The sequence below is a fragment of the Chanodichthys erythropterus genome, chromosome 11, assembly GCF_024489055.1.
Source record: "Chanodichthys erythropterus isolate Z2021 chromosome 11, ASM2448905v1, whole genome shotgun sequence".
Lineage (NCBI taxonomy): Eukaryota > Metazoa > Chordata > Actinopteri > Cypriniformes > Xenocyprididae > Chanodichthys > Chanodichthys erythropterus.
Genome location: NC_090231.1, coordinates 34,513,074 through 34,537,883, shown reverse-complemented (window position 1 = coordinate 34,537,883; position 24,810 = coordinate 34,513,074). Strand labels below are relative to the sequence as shown.

The following is a 24,810-nucleotide window of genomic DNA, read 5'->3' as shown; positions in this document are numbered from 1 at the left end:
GCCAAAATGCGCGCGCATACGTTGCTACGTCATCATTGTGTACAAACAGTAAAAGGGTCTATTGCACGCCTCAAACACACCACTACAAGTCAATTAACCATCGTAAGGACTTAGAAAACTATTTATGAAGGTAAAAAAAGTCCTGCTTTAATAATAACTGGTCATCAGATGAATGTTGTCCAGGTTATACTTCCTGCATATATGCTCATTTATAAAAAAGGTTACATTAGTTGACTGGATTTTTTTTTAATGTCCTCACATGTTGTCAAAGTTATTAATACAATCATTTGTTTCTACAACTACAGTATAGTCAACATTTTCATCATCATAATCAGTTAATCTAGTCTTAGCTTCATGATTATCTGCATTAATACCTCTTATTATATATTTACTGACCCAATAATACCAAAACAAGGTAAAAAGTGATAATGATGGATTTTAGTCGTAAATTTGTTTGTTAAATTAAAGCTATTGTTAAAACAGAATGTTTACAGACAGAGTCCTTCCTGCATACAAGCTTGTCTCATAAACAAGGTGAAATAGAGCAGATTAATTCAATTACTCCGACTTGCATGTTTATATAATTGTCTATTTCATTCTGTGACAAAGTCAAAATCCACAAATTTTTGTACATATGAGACATACAATGTACTCCTTGGATGGATTCCTTTCCCTCCCAAGCCACATGTAAAGAAACATTACCTGGCTTTTAGTTCAAATGATCCAGTAATGTAATGTGAGATAAGATATTTTAGATAAGATCAGATGACACAACAGACAAAATTAAAATTTCAAATGTCAACTCAAAATTTAAATCACTGTCATTATATAAATAATAAATAATGTTAGCATCAGTTTCTGTTTATGCCTCTCGCTTCAAGCTCAATTCAGCCATAGATTGAATGAAAAATGTTTCTCCCCTTCTTGTTGTGCAAAAAGCAAGTTACTTTCTTCTGTGGATCACAAAAGATTTGAGAATATGTATAATAAAGTGCCGTAGCATTTTAATGGACAACATTCAATAGCTTACGATATTTCTTAAAGATTATATTTTGAAAAATATTTTTCAATTTTCAGGATATGCATCACGTTAATCTACAACAAATGGAAATAATATATATCACTCATCTCATACAATAAAACGTCATTCATAACTAAATGTATATATTTTTTTAAATTATTATTTACAAACAGCTAGTGAGCCAACAGCACTGAACTTCCTTTGGAAATAAACAAAGAGGTAATACAATTTTGTAGTGCTACATATCCTCTTGACATTTTCACACACAGTTATACAATACCCTTTCAAAACCTCTGAGGATTATACAAAGGATTCTGTAAGGACTACTGCAGTAGAAGACTAGTTAGTAGTTATGTTTCTGGATTTACTTATTTCATTTAAAATGTTATTTCATTTATCAGAAGAATGTTTTTTTTACTTACACTCTGCATCTTAACTGTAGATCAGTAGGCCACCTTTCTGATCAATAACAGACATACTCTCCTTTTTTCTTTAGTTTTGCCTATGTATATAGCCTACTTTAAACACCATTATTTCGGGTTAGGTTGAGTTTTGAGGGTTCAGTTTGCGGGATACTTTGGGGCTCTTTGTGGCTTTGCGTGAGGTCTGGGGACTGGAGGAGCTGGGAGCTGTTCTCCGTTGTAGTAGTGGGCTGCTTGTGCCTTTGGATCTGTTTGGAGACTGAAGTGTTTCTGGGGCTTTGAGAGGTTTGAGGTTTAAGAGACCACAGAAGTAATTACACTGATGCTGAATGTGAAACTGCTCAAAAACCTTCGGATTAGCCTCACAAGGAAACCCCTGATACCTGCAAAAAAACCAAAAAACAAGTATGCGTCAAGAAATTACAGCATATTATTATAGCACTTTAAATTCATCTATAAAGTTTAAACCAATTAAATCACATAAAATACCATTCAAATGTTTGGGGTCGGTAGGATTTTTTAATGTTTTTGAAAGAAGTCTCTTAAGCTCACCAAGGCTGAATTTTTTTGATCAAAATACAGTAAAAACAGTAATACCATTAAATATTACAATTTAAAAGGATTTTCTATTTGAATATATTTTAAAATGTAATATATTCTTGTGATGGTAAAGCTGAATTTTCTGCATCATTATTCCAGTCTTCAGTGTCACATGATCCTTCAGAAATCATACTAATATGCTGATTTCTTAATATTTCTTAATATTTTTGTGGAAACGATACACACAATGATTCTATGATGAAGAAAACATTCAAAAGAAAAGCATTTATGTGAAATATAGTTTTTTTGTGACAATGTAAAAATCTTTGCTCTTACTTTTGATCAACTTAATGCAATAGAATATTAACTTCTTTCAAAAAAAAATTAATTTTACCATCAGAAAACCTGAATGAATTGTTCTTACAAGTACCCACCCCTTTGACCTGATTGCTATTCCGATATTTGTTAGTATTGTATCAACTCCTGCAAAAAGAACAAAAAACAAAAAAAAAACAATAGGATCAAAGTCATAATTTAAACTAAAACTAGTGAAAAGACATGCAGAATCATTTGTTTTGGATACATTTCTCTAATTTACCCTCAAGTCTGGAGAACAGCACATTTCCATTGGTCCACTGGTGGATCCAGTGCTGGAGAGAAGAACATTTTTGTCCCACCTCTGATTTCTCATTTAATACCAGTGACCTGGTACGATCCAATCCACAATACCGCATATAGACACCCTTAAGCTCTGCCTCCACTGTTGCATAAGGAACGCTGCTTCCTGGCCAGTACAGGAAGTATAGAGGGATTACCCTGAAAAATATACATAGTCACAGTGACAACACATGTGAGATCAACTAGGATCCTCATATGCTGTTTGACCTTGATAAACTATAATACAACTATGGCATGAAATCACATGCTTTGAGCAGAGCTTGGTAGAGAAAAAAAAGCCCTCACTTACTCCAGTGCTGCACCAAAGCTCTCTATCGCTCTCGTCTCTGCAGCAAAGATCTTGAAGTACTCTCTGGCCATGTTCTGAATTCTACATTCCTATAAATTAGAAATGTCTTATAAATTAGGAACTTTTGGGAAGAAATTCTAAATATTGTGGGGGGTAAAAGTGTTAAAACTAGAGAAGTTTGTTAAGAAATTTACCCAGATATTTTTAAAACTTAAAAGATCTGTCACCTGTTTTGTGATTTGGAGATTCCTTTCAGCCAAAACAGTCTCCTCTCTGCTCTCATATGCAATAGGGCTCCGCACTTTCATAAAGCATGAGCTGCCCGACTCAAACACAGGATCTAACCCGTAGATCACCTTCAGCCTTCTGGTTTTGTGCTCACATCCCATTCCGACCTGAGCTTCTTCTGTTGTGACACAGCCGTAGAACTTTGAGCCCCAGCAGCCTGCATCAGCAAGACCTTTACTAAAGATCAGAGGAGTCATCTCAATCTCCTCCCCAACTACATATGAGAGAGAGAGAGAGAGAGAGAAATGGTAAAAGGGACATTTATACAGTATGTATACTGAGAGGTCAAAGCACTATAACAGCTGCAATTTTTCTACCTTCCTGGAGCTCCTCACGCAGAAACATATTGGAAAGAACTGTCAACAGATGTAACAGAAAACACTGTCACAATTAGAATGAATTCTCTAGAACAAATTTTGTAAGAATTTGAACACAGATAACAGGAAAGACTTACACTCTGCACTGAGAAGATACTCTGTGGAATCTTTGCCATAGTCATTGGTAATTGTGCATCTGTAAACACCACAGTCTCTTTTGGACATCCGTATAATAGCCAAGCACACCTGAGTCTCATCTCCTGCACTAAAACAGAAAACAACATACCAGCAGGCTGCAAAGAATGTTGGTACACATATATTGCATGTAATATGTTGTAAATTGGATGTTTTGTCATATGACACCACTGATGATAGCATTAAGGCTTGAAGCACTGGATAACACTAGGGGTCAGTAAAACTCTAGGAGTGCCTACCTTCTCTTTATCTCTGCGATCTCCACCTCATCCTTGTACCACCTTATTGTTGAGTCACTTACTATGTTGAAAAACTGACACCAGAGTTTTAGATGTCCAGAGGCGTCAAACACCTCTGGTCGGATTTTACGGATAACCTGTGGAACTGCAGGGAAGGAGACAGAGAAATGGAAATATAGGGGGATAACAAAGTGCTAAAATGGTGAGGAGCACTGCTTCCAAAGAAAGAGTGAGCAAAAGCCATAAGCAACATAAAGGCCATGAGTTTGATTCACAGGGAATGCATAAAATGAAATGTGTGCCCAAATATCTGAATGTAATTGTAGCAAAAGCTACTAAATGACACGTCATTGTTTTACGGTCAAACACACCATCACATGACAAGCATTATTGAAAGTTGCTAGAATTCAGCTTTTCTGTCCATTGTGAACCATTTGTCTACACTATTAATTGAAAAAAATAAGTGATGTAATTGTGTGTTCATTCCTATGATATTTTTACCTTTGAACTGGTTTTCTTTGTCTTCCTCTGTTGATTTGGGCTTAATGTCTTCATTTCCCGCAGGTTTTGGGAGGTCAGCCGGGACACTCCTCCGGGTGAGACGAGGGGAGTATGTTTCTAATGGTGTCTTCAGTGGTGAGTTACTGACTGATTGTAATGAAGATTCAGGTTGTGTTTTCAAAGATAATTTGTCCCCCTGATATGCATCTCTGTTTGCTTCTTCAAGACAAATGGCCAGTCCTATTTCACTTGTTTTAGTGCTGGGTAATGTAGTCTTCTGATTCGTCCTGGTGGCAGGTTCACTGTTGTCCTGATGGTCTGTATTCTTCAGTGGGATTGTTACCTTCACTGCAGAATTTTCTTCCTCCCCATATTTAACATTGTCTTCAGAATTGATATGTGTTCTAGCATTGAACGTGGCTCTGGTGGAACTTTGACTTGACATCTCAAGGTCCAATGCAGCTGATTTCAGTTGTTTTATGAAGTATTCAGAATCAGTTTTCAGATTTAGATCTGTTGTTGGAAGACGACTGGTTTCAGTTAAGTCGGACTCATTTGCGCTTTTGTCGGCATTAGGATATTGCGTAGTAACCTCTGAAAGCCTAATAAAACCTGTTGCAACATTCTCAGTGGAACAGTCACTTGATGATTCAGCTCCTTGAATCAGGTTTTCTTGACTTAGTGGCAGTTGATCAGGCTTGCTGACTTCAGAAGTTTGTGGACACAGGTAAAGATCAAATTTCTCATCACACAGAGTTTCAGATTCCAAAATGGCTGTGGTTTTGTTTGTGCGATCAGAATGAGTTTGACTGACAGTGTTGCCATTTGTCACATTAGAGGTTACTGCATTTGCTTCAATATCTAATTTATTAATAGCAAACTTGCATACAGTTTTGTCTGTACTGTCCACATGTCCAGATGTGCTGTCCACATCTGTAATATATATTGCAGGAATGGTAAATTCTGTTGGTAAAGCTTTTGAATGTTGGGAGAGGAATGTAGAGGGGCCAGAATGACTCTGCATCTTGTGATCGGTTGATACAGGTACTTTAAACGTGGTAACTTTAGATTGTTCCTGTGTGTCCATTTTAGCAACACTGTCTGTAGCTACTAGAGGAGAAGAGCTCTCACACTCTCCGGCTGTAGTATCTTTTATTTCAACTTTAGAAATAGAGGAGCTTTTCACGGTCTGTGGTTGCACCACATTGGAGTTTAACATGCCGGTTTGTACAAACTCTGTGACAATGACTTGAATTGTGGAATGGTTTGAGATTGCCGTTGATTCTTCTTTTGAAATGCTGTTCTGTACAGGCACATTTGTATTTGTATTGATGTTTGTCATCTCATTTTCTTCCATACTGTTCAAAGACATAGATGAAGGTTTTGTTTCCCCCTTAGGTTTGTCAGACTCTTTGACAAGTTGGTTTTCAGCTTTGCTATCCTGCCCACACACACTGGTTAATGTGTCATCTCCTAATGAGGAACTCATAGCTGTTGTAACTTGGCCATCATGAAGCATGTGTGAAACATGACCTGAGGAGATTTTCTCACTCGGCTGAGTGTTTTGAGGGCCTGTGACAAGTGTACTGCTCTTTGTTGATGCCACAGTCTGGTTACCTGCTCTCGACTTCTCTCCTTGTGATGGAAGGTGGCAGGAACTGAGTGTGTCGGTAACACTCGCAGTGACCTCACACTTCAATGGGGGTTGCTCCTTTAACTTCTTGGCCAATTTTGTATGAAAAGGAGGAATATCTTCATGAATTGGTGGCTCTGTGGGCTTTGTGTGAGTATCACCTGCAGCCTGAAATCATAGAATTTTGAATTCGATTATTATCTTCAGAAGACTTAAAGGGATAGTTCAACCAAAAATAAATATTATGTCATCATTTACCCACCTTTATGTTGTTCCAAAGCTGTCTAACTTTTATTTCTTTTGTGGAACACATAAGATTTTTTTTTTATGTAATGAAAGATTTTTATTGGACAATACACTTTAAAAGTTTAAGATTTTAAATACATATATTTTTAAGTCTCTTATGCTCACCAAGGCTGCATTTATTTGATAAAAATGCAGTAATATTGTGAAATATTTTACAGTTTTAAAAAAAGTGTTTTCTATTTTAATATATTTTACAATTTAATTGACTTTTTTTATTTTTCAGCAGCCATTATTCCAGTCTTCAGTGTCATGTGATTCTTCATGTGAAATATTGAAAACGGTTGTGCTGCTTAATATTTTTTGGGAAATCATGATACATTTTTCAGGATTACCTGATGAACAGAAATTTATTTGACAGAAAACTATTGTAACACTGCAAAGACCTTTACTGTCACTTTTGGTCAATTTAATGCATCCTTGGGGAATAAAATTATTAATTTCTTTTGTATGAAAAAACACTAAGATCTTATTTTGTGTTCCGCAGACAAAAAAAAAAGTCCTACAGGTTTGGAATGACACAAGTCAGTAAAAGATGACATATTTCTTTTTGGAGTAAATGATTATCCCTTTACCATATACCAATATATATATATATATATATATATATATATACTCATACCACACAATTAAACCATATATACTGGTTCTGTTGCACTAATGTCAGATCCCTAACCACTGTAAATCTGCAGGGAGATTCTGCCTCTTAGCACTTGAGTCCCTAATCTAAAATCAACAGAGCATTATATTAGCTGAACCTCTGTAATATTAGCACTTGATTATCTCTAATTTAGCTAGGATAAGAGAAAGAACAAGAATAAGAGAGAAAATAAGTGCATTCAACATTACTTTGTTTGACAGACCCCATTATTAGATAATGTGAATGCCCTAATTACTGTACATGATTACAAGTTAGAATGAGAAGCCACCTGTTTTCAGTTGACTACGTCTATCTTTGCTTCTTATTTAGCATCTATTGCCTTGGGGAAGCTGTTGCACTGGCCATATTTAGAGAGTATTTTAAGGCTTTATGAGATCAGAGGGGAATGTGGGATATTAAAAGGAGAGCAGCTGGTCTGTCCACAGCACTTACGGCTTACACAGTAAAGTTGTATTATTTTGTATCTACTTTTAAAACACCATGTAGCAACAGGTGATTTGGGACAGCAAACATATCTGATGGATCTCAGGATCTCTTTACTTCTGTGTGCCCTGGAGCCACAATGTGCATGATGGGAATATTAACATTGTCTGTGACCCTATTTGTGCGTCATTTAAGATGGGTCTTGTCACATCATCAAAGTCATGCTTGTGGCTCTATTTATAGTTTATGATTGTGGCTGAGGGGGGTTACTGGTCTCACTACCACTGGGAACATTACACTCGCATGAGGTCACGGCCAGAGCATGAGGAAACACTCACCAAGCCCCTAAGAGAGCATGCAGATGCATTCCTCTTCCCTGTGTCCACACTGACGTCATTCCCACAACAAGAATGAGACAAGATCCTCACATATATACTTACTGGATTTCTATTCCCGTGGTCATCAAAATCCATGAGCTTGTTGTCTATAAATCTGGGATTGCTGTTCTGGATAGTATCCAGAGCTTGAAGTGACTCTGTTAGCTCCGTGTTTTCGACCACCTTGTTTGTCTGGGTTGTCATGGAAACCTTCAACGCTGGTCGTTTCTGGGTTGCAATGGGCTTTTGAGCTCTCTTTGATTCTGAGGGGCTTTCCTTTGCATTCTCTGACTGTTTTTCACTCTTTCTAGATTCAGTCACTGAGGTGATCTGAGCATCCTGAGCTCTCTTTGATTCTCCAGAGGCACTTTTGTTTACTTCTTCTGACTGTTTTTCAGTAGTTTTTGTGCCCATTATGACCATTTCGGTTCTAGATTCAGTCACTGAGGAAATATGAGCACCTTCAGCTCTCTTTGATTCTTCTGCGGCACTTTTGTTTACTTTTACTGACTGCTTTTCATTCATTTTTGTGTCTCTTATGTCCATTTCATTTCTAGATTCAGTCACTGAGGTGATCTGAGCACCTTGAGCCCTCTTTGATTCGTTTGAGGGACTTTTGTTCACTTTCACTGACTGTTTTTTATTTATTTTTCTATCTGTTATATCCATTTTGGTTCTGGATTCAGTCACTGAGGCAATCTGAGCACCTTGAGCTGTCTTTGATTCTTCTGCGGCACTTTTGTTTACTTTTACTGACTGCTTTTCATTCATTTTTGTATCCGTTATTACCATTTTGGTTCTAGATTCAGTCACTGAGGCAATCTGAGCACCTTGAGCTCTCTTTGATTTTTCTGAGACACTTTTGTTTACTTTTACTGACTGCTTTTCATTCATTTTTGTGTCTATGTCCATTTTATTTTTAGATTCAATCACGGTGGTGATCTGAGGACCTTTAGCTCTCGTTGATTCTTTTGAGACACTTTTATTTACTTTTACTGACTGCTTTTCATTCATTTTTGCGTCTGTTATGTCCATTTTCTTTCTAGATTCAGTCACTGTGGCGATCTGAGCGACTGTGTTCTGTACCTCCATCTTCTCATTGGAAGTCACTTTCTCATTCATCAGCTCTTCCCTTCTTCCAGTTGATCTGTTTTCCTTGCTTATCTCTGTTTCAGCTGTTGAAATTTTGAGCTTCTTCTTGACATAATGCTCATTAGTCTGTTTGCTGGAGGCATTATGCACAGTATCATGGTTATATGTAAGCCCCTCGCTGTCTTTGTCTCTGTTTGCAATCATTTCAGAGTTTGAGATGCCATGGAAAGGTGCTGCTGTTGACACTTGAACAGGAGCAGCTAGTCGGTCCTCTGCTGGAGGTGTTTGACTGAGAGCATCCACCTCCATGACTTTCTCCTCTGAAGGGATGGTCTCTATTGCCCTGGTCTCTATGGGGGACCTGCGTTTTCTCTGGGCTCTTTCAGGACTGCTCATCCTGTCATGCTCAAAGGCAGCTCGGACATTCTCTTTGCCTATATTGCGCTGCTCCTCCTGCTCATGGCGACGGTTCTCGTTTCGCAGTTTAAGCTTCGCAAAGTAATTTTGATGAATCTTAAACTCGCTCATTGTTCCGACCTCCAATACACCTGAACATGACACAATGCCTCGACTGTTCTGTGCTGATGCTTGGTAAATTGCAGCATCCTCCAGAGTACAGCTAAGATAGAAATAAGCACTGTAAATGGTCACTAAATATTTAAAAGAAGAAAAAAGGTTCTCAGAAAACAGCATACTTGTATATTTGGAGTGTGTGTGTCTTGTCGTCACGTGAAATTTCATATTTGGGAAGGCCGCAGTATCTGTCAAGCTGTATGTCATCTTTGTACCATGTCACTTCAGGGACTGGGTAGCCTGCAAATGTGACAGTCAAAAACAAAAAGTGGTGAACATAAAGTCTGAACCACTTTAGTAATGTTCCATTATAGTGTACAATGCATTCACTTGCTTTGATAGAATACCTGAGATCACACAGCTGAACTTGACGTTAGTGTCTTCAGACACAGCTTTGGATTTTAAGGTGGACTCAAATGTTGGCTGTATCTCCTCAGTTAATTGAGCCATGACACTGCAGAGAGTGCTCCTAAAATGGATATAAATATATAATTGACTTTATGCTCAATTTACATTGGTTATAGGTGAGACAATATTAAAATAAGTGGAATATTCTAAATATTAGAAATGTATAACCAACACTTTGTATAAATTAGCTGAGAAGGTGCTGGGTGACTCTAGATTGCAGGTAATTCAGATGTTACCGCATTATTAAAGGTTCAGTATGTAAGAAATCTGTCCGCTAGAGGCCTATTCAAAACAAAGGCATAGCTTGATGATGCCAAGTTTGAGTGCGGGATCTTGGGACATGTGGTCTCCATCTCTACGGACGGTGGAAAAGAATAGGGATAGGACTCGGGAAGAAAATATGTTCATGGATGCGATTATTAACGTTACTATAGTATGAAGCAGAGCAGGACCGAGTGTTGTGGGAGCTGAACGAGGCCGCTGGAGCGATTGCGCAACACGCCTCATGAGCAGCAGAACTTTTATTATGACACAGTCGCTGGCGCCGCTTCCGCTTTTTCGGTCATGAGCATGAGGTAACGCAACTATGTTTATCATATTAGATACATCTAGTGTTGAGCGTGTTGAAAATGATGTTATAACGTTACTCTGTGCGTTTGTTCGGCGGCTGCTGTGAGACACTGTTGCACGCTGCAGTAAGCTAGATTGGTATTAGAATATCATATTAAATATTGGATTGCTTGTGTTGATAAATGGCATGCAATTAATTTTAAAATGTATTGTATGATGGAGAAAGTTCTGTATTACTGTCACCAAAAATAAAGCTGCATCTGATTATGCTATGTTAGCTACTTCACAAAATAGTGTTTTTCTCTGAGGCATGGTAAAGCATGGTACTCGCAAAAAAAAAAAAAAAAAAGAAAATTAGATTTAAACAATAAGACTAAATATGTTGAGCTATAACAACAATTCGTTTTCTGTCTATAAATATATCAAAACAGTTGTTCCCTTGTCTATTAAAATGTGTAATATTTTAAAGCGTCTTTGGTGTTTCCATGGTTTCTACAAAATAAAACCAGAAACCGAGGGTAACGCCTTGGTTAAAACTGCAATTTTCTCAGGATTTACAAATAGTGGGAAACATTTGGGATATTGTAATTACTCAAGTGAACAAAATATATAACACTGGCCTAGTGGTTTTTGGATATTTTACTGCAAAAATATTACAAATTGCACCTTTAATGTGTTTATCATTAGCATTTTCTTAATATCTTACAATTACTTCAAGCGCTTTTGAGTACCGGTTCACAGGGATACGTATACTTACTGGATTAGGATTTTTCTCCATCTCTGGTAAAATAGCAATCATGATAATATGTGTGTTCTTTAATTATTAGGTGTGCAACGAATCACAGTTAATCCGTGATCCATACGGATAAGGTCCAACGTACAGTTCGGCACGCATGTGATTCGCGGATTAACTGCTATATTTAACCATCATAGAGTGAAAGTTTGTAATTTGGACGTGTTTTGTCTCGCCAATTAACACATTCAAACGACTTTAAAAGCGGAAGAAGAAGCGAAAATCGGGACTCGCGAACTGTAATCTGTGCGCACAGCCCCCCAAAACGCGCGCATGATGAGAGTCAGACAGCGCACGAACACCGAATTAATTCCGCTTTCGCGTTTACTTGCGCTTGAAAGGAAACATACACACACACAATTATGTCAAAATACCTGTCTCGGCAAGTATTCTCTCGGTTATGTCATAAGTGAAATGTTGAGAAAGAAACCGGATGTGTGTCAGTTATTCGGTCCGTGCTTTCCTTCTTAAAGTGACAGCAGCCTTTGCTGTCATTAATGTTAGTAAAAAAAAAATAAAATAAAAAATATTATCATCATCTACCATGTTCGAGAGAAAAGAAGATGCAGGAGAGCAGTCAGGAGGAAAGTGATTAGGACAGCTTTTAGGATGTGTCGTGTAAAGTGTGAGTACCAAGCAAAATCTCCAGGTACTCCCTTGAGAACCAGACCGAAAAAGTTATGTGCACCCCTGTTTATAGTCTCAAATATAGCCTACTTTATTTAATTACTTCATTTGTCGACATGATGCTGGTGAATTGCAGAGCTGCTGCAAACATATCCACATCGCTTAGATGCTTTCTTAACTGCTTTCTCACCGCTGTCATTTTTGTTGTGTTTATTTTATTATTAAAAGGAAAGTACGCAGCATAGTCTATTTATTCATTCTAAACTTCTCTCAGCAGTGTGGAAGTCGGGTCAGGATGTTTGTTAACAGTAGCTGCAAAGGTATTTCCAACTTCTTTTTACTTAAAAAGCAAATAACGAAAAAGAGCTTAGCTTTGAATTACATTCAGTCTCTTGTAGGGTTATGTGCACGATAATACCAATACGAGCCTGAGCACGCCCCCAATAGAGAACGAGCAATAAGTTGAAGGCTGCAGTTCACTTAACGACCATGTGTCGCTAATTAAACAAGTTTCTGAATTCTACATATAGCATAGGCCATACTTGAAATATCAATTGTGAGCAGAATATTTTTATTGTGCATCACTTCTGATTAAACATATGATAGATAAAATTAGGATACATGAAATAATTAAAAAAAAAAACATTACGAAATGCTATTTAACAATGCATCATCAAGATGTGATGGACACTTAATGGAAATTAAAGGAACACTCCACTTTTTTTGAAAATAGGCTCATTTTCCAACTCCCCTAGAGTTAAACAGTTGAGTTTTACCGTTTTCGAATCCATTCAGTACCACTTTTAGCATAGCTTAGCATAGTTCATTGAATCTGATTAAACCGTTAGCATCGCGCTTAAAAATGACAAATATATCATATTCAAAACTCTTTGGTCATTTTTAAGCGCGATGCTAACGGTCTAATCAGATTCAATGAACTATGCTAAGCTATGCTAAAAGTGGTACCGCCAGAACCGGAGATCGGCTGAATGGATTCGAAAACGGTAAAACTCAACTGTTTAACTCTAGGGGAGCTGGAAAATGAGCCTATTTTCAAAAAAAGTGGAGTGTTCCTTTAAGTGCAAATTTTCATCAGAATTCAAACAACAGAATTCTCCTGTGTATGTATGTTTGACATTGTTAGTGGACAAAATTAAATCAACTATTAGTGTGAAAAGTGTTTCTTAAGAGACTATTTTTTTAAAGTCCACAGGGACAAAAGTCCCTGAAATTGAAGAAACACCCATTAGTCATACCTGCTGAGAAATTTGTTTAGTTAGTTAGTTCTGGATAACACTTGTCTTTTTACCTGGATGGCTTGAACTGAGAGAATCTATGGCCAGCGTAGCTAAGCAGGGATGAAGCAAGCACAAGAATCAGCCATGCGCACAAGCAATGACCGAAATCACACAGAAACTCAAGCAGGTCTATTTGTAAATAAGTACATGAATTTCTGTATTTTGAAAATTCTGTTGGCAAAAACTGAAACAAGTAAAATCTCCAAAGAAAAGTATAATGCAAAATACATTTATTTTGTGCATAGTAAATCTTTCATAATTAAAAATATTTAAAGGTTGCGTTTTTGACCAAACAAATTTTATAAAACCATTGCTGCTGTGGTAAGTTGGGCACTGGTGAATACTAAAAGACATTCATTGAGGGTGGCCATGCACTTATTTATAACCTTATGACCTTCACACAAGTCTTTCAAGAGTCAGACAGACCAGTGGTGGAGCTCTGAACTATTGACAGTAATGTAAGGAAATCAAGTATCTTCTAGTAGTGAGGAAACAGAATCTCTCTATCACTCTTACATATTTGTAATTTGTGTGCTGTTTATTTATGCCTATCTATCTAGATTGTTGTTTAAGCATTACAAATCTTCAATTTAGAAATCACTAAAAACATGTATATTTTGAAAGTAGTCATTTAACAGAGATGCTTTTATCATCATATTACAGGGACAGTCGATCTTGAATAACTGGGCTTAAATGCTTTACACAAGGGCACTGATTTTACACTGATCAGCAATCAGAAGCCTGTACCTGCTTTCAGATCGGACACTGCTCAGGTAGCTCCTACAGCCAGCACTTCTATTCTGAGAGGAGGTATCACTGGCACTGTTGTAAGACCTTCCATCACTCGAGAGCGAACGGTTCATCAGCCTTCTGGAACTCATCTTCTTAATCTGTAGGTCTTCACATTCACAAAGTCAGCTGCTTGTATCCAACATTCTTAAAGTCTGTCAACATTAAACCGCAAAAGAATTTGTTTTCCCAAACGTAGAAAGTTAAGAGCTCAAGCAAAACTCCTCTGTCATCACAGCCAGCATCCCAGCAGTAGATTTCACTCTGGTTTTTGTCTTTACTTTGACACTCAGGGGTGTGCTCTGCAAGCTCAGTGTTTTCTTTCTGTGCTTTTGGACTCCTGGGGTGGTGCACGGTGGCATAAGACTCTGCTGTTTCCAATCAGTCTGCAGCTTGCGTGGCCATGAAGGCTAATTATAGCAGGGCCACAAATAGGCACACAAGCACATCACATTTTCCAAAACCGACTTACTAGCTTTATTTTTTTTAACTAAAACATCATTATCTTGCTGAAATCCATGACAGAAGTCCCTATTACGAGCTCAGTACAGGACCAACACCTCTAGCGTAAGCAGGTAAGCAGGGTAGAACCATGTTAATATGCTCCCAAGTGGTTGTTGAGAGGATATGTGGTGTTTGTCAGTGCTGTTGTAACCCAGCATAACCCTTAAATGGACCATCTATTCAAGTAAACCTGCTCGCCTGCCTCAAGGCATTTCTCTGAGCTACAGTAAAGCTGACTATAAAGTCAGGTATTTGGGGACATGGGGTTACTTTTCAAGCACCATGAGGCTATAATTACATGGACATTTCATGATTATAGTTTTCATCCAGTGTGGATCAATAGAAGTATGGAAAGCTTGTTGAGGATTTTGATCTGTGGTGCCACATACAGGTGAACATCAGGTCACACCAGGAACCACTGAAACCAGTAACCATCCTTTACCCCTTCTGTATAACATGGGCTGAATGGATACAGTTTATAACCTGTTAAGAGGTCACTTATGCACCAACGCTACATTTATTTGATCAAAAATACAGTTGAAATAGTAACATTGTGAAATATTTCTATTGTAATATTAAAATGTAATTTATTCCTATGATGGTAAAGCTGAATCTTTCTTCAATGTCACATGATCCTTCAGAAATCGTTCTAATATACTGATTTGGTGCTCAAGAAACATTCTTATTATTAACAATGTTGAAAACAGTTGTGCTCCTTAGCTAATATTTTGTGGAAACCTGGATTCTTTGATAAATAGAAAGCTCAACAGAACAGCATTCATTTGAAATATTAAATCTTTTGTAACATTATACACGTCTTTACTGTTACTTTGATCAGTTTAATGCATCCTTGCTGAATTAAAGTATTTATTTCTTACAAAAAAGAGAGAGAGAAACTTACCCCAAACTTTAGGACTGTATGTATAAGGCACTATTAAACATAAAAATAATAGGTAAATTAAGTCTTAATTTCAGAGTGGAATAAAATATCTGCTGTATTTTTATGGATAGGCTACTCTACATTGCCTCCAATTTGCTCAATTTAAAAGAAAATGTTGGCTTGTGTGTATTCCATTATTATTATTAAAGCCCACAGTTAGGATAATAGTATAGTTCATTCAGTTGATTTGTAGCACTTACTTTGCACCAGTGTTGTTCCGAGCTGTGAGCAAAATGAGTTAATGAAAGTCTATGACCAAAGCACATAAACATTCAAGATGGCAATGTGACATTCCAAAGCATGCTTGAACTAAGGCTGGATAATTCAGTGTTGACAGTGTCGTGTTCAATCTGCTGCTTTATGAATTTCTCCTCATCTCTACTTTTTACCTTTTATTGTCTGTTTAATGTCTAATCTCTTCCGTGAGCGTGAATAAAACATTGTGCGTTCAGTAAAGTAGCCTAATATCCACTATTATCTAAAACCAAGTCTGAGGTAAATTATCTAGTTTGTGGCTTTATAGATGATATGGCACCTTCGACATTTTCTGGGCATATTTTATTACACATGAATTGTATTATTTATATGAGCTGTCCCCTCTCCTCTTCGCTTTTAGGTTTGCCCGAACATTAGCAATATGAACATTTGTTGAGAGATTTTCGATGAGAGGAGTGTTTCTGCCGACTAGTGGCAATTGCTTAACACTGCAATGATTTCTGCAGCGATCACTCTACTAACCTGTACACTCAGATTGATTACTCAAATACATTAAGATATTAGTTAACCACTTTTGGAGTAGTTCCTATTACTACAATGTCTGAGAGGATCTCAGCAAGGTTACTGAAAATGATTTAAAAATAGTTCAATAAGAATGTGAAGAGAACATTTACTGTCTCAAGGCAATTTGTAAATATTAAAACAGAATCAAGATTACATACTGAAGACCTACATCAAGTGGAATTTCTTATTTATTTGACGATTTTATGAAACTGCATATAAGTACATTCAGTTTGGAGAAGGATTATTTATTTTTAGAAAAACATAAAAATAAACTGCTTTAATGTCTTCTTAGTACAACACAGGTTAACCAATTTTTGGTATGAAACAATGAAAACAAAAGATGGAATTTACAGAAAATAATAATCTGATGCTATACAGTGAGCAGGAAGATCACAGGGCTCAGGCACAGCCGAGTCATTGTATAACAGTGTAATTCATTATCCATTTCAGATTGTCTTCTGAGCTACAATATTTCAATCTGCTATTGCTCTGAGCGAAACATACCATTTGAAGTGGCTGAAATAGTGTCCATCACCATCAGTAACAGATCTGAAGTAGTCAGTCACAGTATATGGGAGTTGATCTATAACCGGCACAGTGCCAGACAAACAATCAACAAATTCTAAGGTTACTGAATTTGTAATGCACTTCTCAACCATCTAGTTGTTCTAGGTTATCAAAACACTTTTCTGCTGGCTTATCAGTGTAATTTGTATTGCTTCATTTCTTTTTGTATTACTATCATCGCATAATCACCACCAGCAGAGACAAACATATTAGGATTTTGATGCAGGTGTTTTCATCTGTGCCATCAGTGGTATCGTTGCATACTGTTTCTAGTTGTACTAGGCTATTTTATGAAGCTACACACAGCAATACACAACAGTACATAAAAGAATTACATCACACTATGTTCCTTTCTTGCATTTTAGGGTTTTCAAATGTGATTTGACATTTTGAGAGTACCAGTGAGTTCCAGTTAGACTTTATTTTTATTTTCTTGACATAAGCATTTTTTTTTTTTTTACCAAAGATATTTAAAAATGTGCATATAGTTATGTTTGATTGATTACTTCCACAGATGACCTTTGTGTCTACCATCAGTTTGTCATTTAAAATAAATTACTCTGCCACTAGTCTTACGGCTATACAACCTTTTACTATAGTATGTGTCACATGAAGGCAACAGAAATGTAATAGAAACTGTCATATGAAATACTGTCTTTTGGTTTAAACTGAAAATGCATTGACCACTTCAGCCATTCTGAGACTATGCCTTTGGATAAGATCATTTCATAATCACACATCCGGATAACCAACAAATTCATCATCACCTACAGAAGACATCGTCACATTTTAATTATGAAAATTAAGGCCGTGTAAGTGGAACAATGAGGTCTCCAAATTGATGCATGCTTAAAAAAATAATTGAACAAATTATAGATAATTCAGTATTTTTTTCAGAAATAGTTTAGTCTTTCAAACATTTCACATTACTTTGTCCATCCAGTGCACTTTCTTCACCCTCATCAGAACATTTAAATCTCAAGGCCACCATCTTCCACTAAATATCAGTGCTCATTTGTATGGGATAGAAATAAGAATTATAGGCGTTTTCTCACTCTGGGTTGATTGGTTAAAGGTCAGTGGAAATTTTCAGTTGACCCATGCCTTGGTGTTAAAGTCTTTACACAAATGTATCCTCTGTAACACTTTATCATAAGGTTGAATTTATTAATGCATTAGGTATCATGAACTAACAATCAGCAACCACTTTAAAGTATTTCTTAACTCACTATTATTCATTGTTAATTCATTATAAATATGAATAAATAGTTCATGATTTTATGATATCTAACGTTAACAAATTAAACCTTATTGTAAAGTGTTATTAAATTCTCATCGAAACACCACTGGAGCACTATTAAAAGAGATAACTCTGTCAATGGCTTTGATCCATACCATTGACCCGCAATCATGTTTATATTATGGTATGGATCAAAAATTTACACCCTGTACCAACGTATTGCACTTACAAAATACCTCATCCAAAAATCCTCCAAACTCACTCTCAAGCTCTCAACATTGAAGAGATAGTTCACCCAAAAATGAAAATTCTCTCATCCTGTACTCATCCTCATGTCATATGACTTTGATTAATCTTCAAAAAACAAATTGAGATATTGAGAACCTAAGAGGTTTCTGTCCCTCCATTGAAAGTCCAGGTAATATAAGGGTGGTGTGAAATGAATCCATATGAACTGGGCAGTTTAATCCAAGTCTTTTGAAGAGATACGATCACTTTATATGATGAACAGATTTAACTATTCACATATAAAAGAAGTTTTTTTAAGTGCATCATGTGATTCTCAAACATCATACACGTACATTTGAGTTTCTGTATGTTTGCCATTTGTGACCCTGGACCACAAAACCATCCATAAGTTGCACGGTATATTTGTAGCAATAGCCAACAATACATTCTATGGGTCAAATAGATTTTTCTTTTATGCCAAAAATCATTAGGATATTAAGTAAAGATCATATATTTTGTAAATACTGTAAATATATCAAAAATGTATAGTTGTGAGTGGATATGCATTGCTAAGGACTTAATTTGGACAACTTTAAAATCAATATTTTGATTTTTTTGCACCCTCAGATTCCAGATTTTAAATAGGTGTATCTCACCCAAATATTGTCCTATCCTTAAGCTTATTTATTTAGCTTTCAGATGATGTATAAACCTCAATTTCAAAAAAATTGACCCTTATGACTGATTTTGTGGTCCAGGGTCACATATGTGATGTGCTTTATTTATGTGTCACTCATTGTTTAGTAAATGAAAGCCTAAATTGAATCTGTTCATCATATAAAATGATCATATGTCTTCACAAGATTTGTATTAAACCACTTGATTCAATACGGATTTATTTTGTGACAAACTGTCTGGACTTTCAATGAAGGAACATAAAACTCTCAGGTTTCACTACAAACTATCATGTGTTTCAAAGAGTAACCAAAGTCTTAAGGATTTAGAACAACATAAGGGTGAGTAAATGATGACAGGATTTTCAACTATACCTTTAATGCCTGTCTCTGCCCCTGTCTATTGTCTGACCAATAAAGGCATCTTTGTCTTTGATTGCAGTATGAGGTTTACTCGTCACAGTCTCGTTGAGTGTGTATATATTATATTTAAATGATAGGTAAAGGACGAGTGGGTTACAGCAGCATTTAAAGAGCTATACATACTTTTTTTTTTTTTTTACTCAACTGCTGCAGAGAACAATTTTACAATAACTAGAGCTGAAACATACAGTTTTTTCATCTTGGCATTGTAGGAAGTCCACGGCTTTGGCTATGTAGATAATAGTAATTTCATTTTAATTTCATGGTACCATGATATTAATGCTTAGAACGTCCCACTCTCAGACTACTACAGACTACACTCTCAGGAGACACTGAGAGGTGCTCATGCACTCTCGTTTCAGTCATTTATTAATGAGATTCCCACCCATCCAGCGCAACTTGCAGGCCAGCCAGCGCCGAAGGGGGCAAAAGTATTCATAGTGGAACTGCTGGAATTCGGGTGTCCTCCGGATGTCCCTAAGAAAGGCCAAGTCCAGCTCAGATTCTGTTAGCACAATAAGAAGGAGAAGGAGGGCAAAGAGCAGAGCCAGGGTCACTAAGAAAAGACGGGCCAAACTACAGATGAACTCATTCACCCCTTCCTCTGGGCCGTGTTGGGTTGGCCGTGTCTTCTCTAGGTGTGAACGTTTCCCTTTGGGTTTAACGGCCTGTGGCCTTGCCTGGTTTTGAGTGCAGAGTTCTGTTCCTCCTTCCTCTTGCATGCTCCGGGGGCCGTTCGTGTGGCGAACCTGAGCCTGGCATGAGGGGTCGTTAGACACTGGTGTGGGAAGCACGCTGTCAGAGGGACTGTAAGAGTCCTCGGAAAATTCAGCTGTTCCGCTTCCTCCCTCGGCTCCATTTCCATGGGAGCGTAGGAATGAGTTGCCATTGGAGACCGATCTTAGTGGTGTGGAATGGCCACTGTCACGCAGGGACTCCAAACCTGAAACAGAGCGAGGATGTTCAGTGATTTTGTTTGATGGATTGATGTCTATATGCTTTCAAGGTTGTGCGCCAGTCAGAACTGAATTTAGAATGCCTTCTAAATTAAAATTTGAATTTGAATTGAGATAGCAAACAGGATGCAGAATGTAATTATAAATTGATAAAGAAGCATAAATTAAATTGCAACAAGTGCCATTTTATAGCAAGGAAAGGATGACTAGTAAAGAATAATGGCTTGAAAAAGCATTGCCTGAAAGTTTAAAGTAAAAAAGTTGAAAGTTTTAAGAACAGAAGTTTTAAGTCTTAAAAACAGATAAATAGATGTTTGAACCTATGTCACCTATAGAAATTTGTACTTTATGTATACACTACTTTTCTAAAGTTTGGGGTTAGTAAGATTTGTTTTTAATTAATACTTTTATTCAGCAAGGATGCATTAAATTGATCGAAAGTGACAGTAAATACATTTATAATGTTACAAAAAGAAATCTATTTATGTTGTAGAAACGTTAGAAATGTTGTGCAGTGCTTTCGGGTTCTACATCAGGACGCTGATTGGCCAACATTGTTCACGTGAGCAGCACGATGCATGTATGTGATGCTGACGCATGATCTGGCTAATAAGGAGCCGGCGTTCTGACATAGAACTTGGAAGTGCTGGACTGTTTCTACAACATAAACAGCATAGGAGAATAGCAGGGAAGAGAAGAAATTGTTGAATGAAGTCATTATTTTTGTTTTTGTGCACAAAAAATATTCTCGTCGCTTTATAAAATCAAGGTTGAACCACTGCAGTCACATGGACTATTAACCATGTCTTTACTACCTTGCTGGGCCTTGGTAATTAAATTGCTGTCTATGGAGGGGGCAGAGAGCTCTCGGATTTCATCAAAAATATCCTAATTTGTGTTACGAAGATGAATGAAGGTCTTACAGGTGTGGAACGACATGATAATTAATTACAGAATTTTTATTTTTGGGTGAACTAACCCTTTAATATCCCAGCTGACTCCATATAATGGATATTGCCAGTTTGCAGAAAGTTTGCTGAGCTAGACCAAAGTCCCTTTAAGACAAGTCATTTCACTCGGCGGCCATCTTTGAAATGCCTCTCGGGCATCATAGGCATCATGCAGCTCCTATCTCTTTGAATGGGGAAACATCAAATTCTCCAAAACTGTTCGCCAACCTTACGATTAAATTTCATATTTGCAATCACCAATGAAATCTGACAACAACCGGCTCATAAATGTTTTTCCAAACTCTCGAACCATGACAAAAAAACTATTTTTCAGGCTGAATAAAGCTAATGCGCATGCGCATGCGCAAACCTAAATGCGCGTCTCTTGTGCCTCATTTCGGAGACGCGAGTCTGACTGTTTCTATAGAAACCAGTACTTCTAACGGCCGCTGCAGTGACGCGATGACTTTACCAGTCGGCGATTGGTTATTTAGAAGGCAGGACTTATTCCGTCATATTGCGCATTACACTTTTTCCCATTCAAAACAATACGAGTGACACGTCTTGTGTTATTCTATAGTATTTGGCTAGACACAATCAAAGTTCTTAATACCAGTCTCCAAGCCAAATGTCCCAGCCAAACAGCTGAAAAATAACAGCTTACAAATTCTAACAAAACCGAACCATTTAAACAAATGAAATGAAATTAGTTTGTTTCTCTCAAATAGTACTGAAAGTTCATTGTACTTAATAGAAAAAGTTATGTGAACTCAAAATCTGTTATTAGTAAGCCGAACTTAAACTGAATGAGTTGCAGCAGATTTGTAGCTCCCAGGATGCTTTGCGTCTGACTGTAAGGGAATAAATGTTGAAGTTAAGTGTTATTTTGTGTGTTTTTGCACAAGTTAATATAGGGGGAGATGTGTTATTGTTTAATGCTCTGTTATTTTGGTATTTAAAGGTGTTTCTGTTATGTTGAAGTTTTGTAAGGTTACCATCGTAGTGAAGAGTAGTGCCTGCGGAGTAGTGCTTGTGGTGGTGCCTGTGGTTGAGAACTAGCTGCAAAACTTCAAGGCTATATATATACTGCATGTTGATTACCGATTCATGCAAGTGTATAGAGATAGACATAGTGAAATTTACATTAGCGCATATTAGTATGCTGTTGTTAACGAACACTTAAACATAAAGATTATGACTGTTTATTCAATATTTGAGTTAAATTATAATTAACAAATTTGTGTAGTACAAAATACAATTTTTAAGTTCTACTAACATAATCTTTGAGTTAGTTAACTTTAAAAAATTGAGTTGTTTACTTAACAGTTTTGAGGTAATGGTTGTCAAAAGTTTTCAGTATTCTGAACTTATCAGGTTTTACAGTGTAGGTTAAAAATAACACACTGTATATTAATATTGAGTAACTAGCAAATTAAAATTGTACTTCTATTTTTAACTATTTTAACAGAAAAACAAAAGAAAATGTTATTAGGAAAACAGGAATAAAAAAAAATCTCTAAGTCATTTCTTGCTAGTTAACTTTTAAGCGACATTCCATTATTATTCACAAAGGCATAATTACACTAATTCAACTGGTAAAAATGTACTGATGATATGCACTAAATTATGTAAATACCATTAGTGTATATTGTAGATCTTATAAACCACAAGACAGCACAGGAAAATATAGCTCCACCCACAATCCATAAAGGCAAAACACAATCCATGCTAACAATGGTCGCACTCCAGTCTGCTAAATCTATTAGCAAATTCACACGCAGTCACACTGAAATAAGCTGAACGCCCAGCTGTTCCAAATGACCAGCAAGAGCTTTACCTGTAGTGCTGGTGGGCTGAACACCAAGTCTGGATGACGCTCCAGAGGAAGTGGAGGAGCTGGGCAAGGACGGGAACAGAGGCAGAGCCCCTAGAGCTTTCCCTAAAAGTCTAGGTCCCATCGTCAACACCCGTACCTTCACATCCCGGTAACAGTGGTTGATCATCCGCAGGTGAACATTCACCTTTGTTTTAATCCGTATGAGACACTTCACCATGGTTTCAGAATGTAGCCGCTAACGTGTCTGATGTTTTCACCCCTGCGTTAGTGTATCTCCACTAGACCCCTTTTCTCCCTCTATCCTCCTGAACAAAAACGACATAACACTGTAGTGTATGTGTGTGTTTGAAAAAGTGAGTGTGAGAAAGCGAGAACACCCTAAAGCCCTAAAGCTCCGTAAGTCCCTCTATGCCCAAAAGCCCAGCTGCCCTGCATGCTCCAACCCCCTCAAACCCATTATGGGCTGTAACAAAAGAGCACATACACAACACACACTCATTCTGACACAAACCACATGACATACATGGACAGGCTCTCTATTTATAGACAGTGTAATAATAACACTGATCATACCTAGTTGGACAAGGTAAAATCCATCACTCCTCATTGTCTCTGTATTTCCTTTGATACAAATTGTCATGAAACCCACTTATAGGGCATGTGAAGCCTTAATTTGTACTTCCTGTTAGTATTTACTTACTGCTTTAGTATAGTGAATTATTTTGAGATGTGGTGTTTTTCCAAGCACACTATTTTACTAAAGTACTAGACTTTTATTGTTTATGTACAGAGCAGGTACTAGAACAAAACTAACCTTAAACTCAAAATATAATGCACATTGTTCCCTCACACACGGACAAACACAACCTTGGCATTTGGCAGTGCAGTAAAGTGACTGGAACAGGTGAACGTCTGGTCACATTGGGCACAATGAGAACAGCTCTCATGTTACATATAGAGCAAAAGAGAGAGATGGAGTGTGGTTCAAATTCATATCCCTATCTAGAGCACACTTTTGTTATCTTCCCAGCTTCACGGTTTGTAATCACGACTATGCACACTACCGTTGACACAAAGTTTTGGGTCAGTAAGAGATTAATACATTTATGCAAGGACACATTAAATTGATCAAAAGTGACAGTACATTTACATTGTTACAAAAAATGTCTATTTTAAATAAATGCTGTTCTCTTTAAACTATCTGTTCATCAAAAAAAAAAAAAACTGAAAAAAATTAGTTTACACTAAAATATATAGCAGCACAACTGTTTTCACCATTGATAATAATAAGAAATGTTTATTGAGCATCATATCAGCATATAAGAATGATTTATGAAGGATCATGTGACACTGAAGACTGAAGTAATGGCTGCTGAAAGTTCAGCTCTTTTTTACAATTGTAATAATATTGTATTTTCAAATAAATGCAGATTTGGTAAGCATAAGAGACTTCTTTCAAAAACTTGAGAAAATCGTACCCCACGCATTTGAATTGTAGTGTGCTTTATGTGGTTTTTCGCCTAACTGTATATGTGTTTTAATTTGAAATATATATTTTGAAAAACACTGCACCCTGAATTGTAATTTTACAACTGGATTGTGAATTGTAGTTTTTTGTTTGTTTGTTTGTTTGTTTGTTTTTTAGTGGCTGACACAAAAAATTGGCAAAAAGGG

At 36.9% G+C, this 24,810-nt stretch overlaps 2 protein-coding genes across 8 annotated transcripts in view; both read right to left on the bottom strand.

The window, feature by feature from the left end:
- Positions 1-382: 382 nt before the first annotated feature.
- On the bottom strand, positions 383-14,522 carry alpk3b (alpha-kinase 3b). 5 transcript variants are annotated; one of them, XR_010896342.1, is made up of 15 exons: positions 13,996-14,522; positions 13,260-13,298; positions 9,900-10,021; positions 9,675-9,792; positions 7,849-9,598; positions 4,491-6,291; positions 3,990-4,134; positions 3,693-3,820; positions 3,556-3,594; positions 3,178-3,452; positions 2,951-3,039; positions 2,582-2,799; positions 2,418-2,466; positions 1,444-1,826; positions 383-953 (listed from the first exon to the last, which is right to left on the bottom strand). XR_010896342.1 is itself a non-coding variant. In XM_067399541.1 (14 exons), exons 1-14 carry the CDS (start codon positions 14,127-14,129, stop codon positions 1,562-1,564), a joined length of 5,172 nt encoding a protein of 1,723 aa, XP_067255642.1. In that variant the 5' UTR covers positions 14,130-14,521; the 3' UTR covers positions 963-1,561. The 5 variants fall into 5 exon arrangements, 4 of the variants coding, with proteins under 4 accessions (XP_067255642.1, XP_067255643.1, XP_067255644.1 ...); XM_067399541.1 differs by lacking the exon at positions 383-953 and having other exon boundaries at positions 963-1,826; positions 13,996-14,521; XM_067399543.1 differs by lacking the exon at positions 383-953 and having other exon boundaries at positions 964-1,826; positions 7,951-9,598; positions 13,996-14,520.
- Positions 14,523-16,465: 1,943 nt separating this feature from the next.
- Positions 16,466-24,810, bottom strand: part of frmd5b (FERM domain containing 5b) — a 28,467-nt gene continuing 20,122 nt past the window's right edge. For all 3 annotated transcript variants that reach the window (XM_067400816.1, XM_067400818.1, XM_067400819.1), the window contains one exon: positions 16,466-20,336. In XM_067400816.1, the coding sequence (XP_067256917.1) occupies positions 19,756-20,336 (581 nt within the window). In that variant the 3' untranslated portion in view covers positions 16,466-19,755. The remainder of the gene's footprint in view (positions 20,337-24,810) is intronic.

Excerpts from the sequence above, each read along its gene's own strand:
- alpk3b (XM_067399541.1), bottom strand. The coding sequence starts at position 14,129 with ATGAGTTCCAGAAGGCTGATGAACCGTTCGCTCTCGAGTGATGGAAGG. Across the intron at positions 3,821-3,989 it reads ATCGCAGAGATAAAGAGAAG|TGCAGGAGATGAGACTCAGG; the intron begins GTAGGCACTCCT and ends TTTCTGTTTTAG. Across the intron at positions 3,453-3,555 it reads GCGTGAGGAGCTCCAGGAAG|TTGGGGAGGAGATTGAGATG; the intron begins GTAGAAAAATTG and ends TCTCATATGTAG.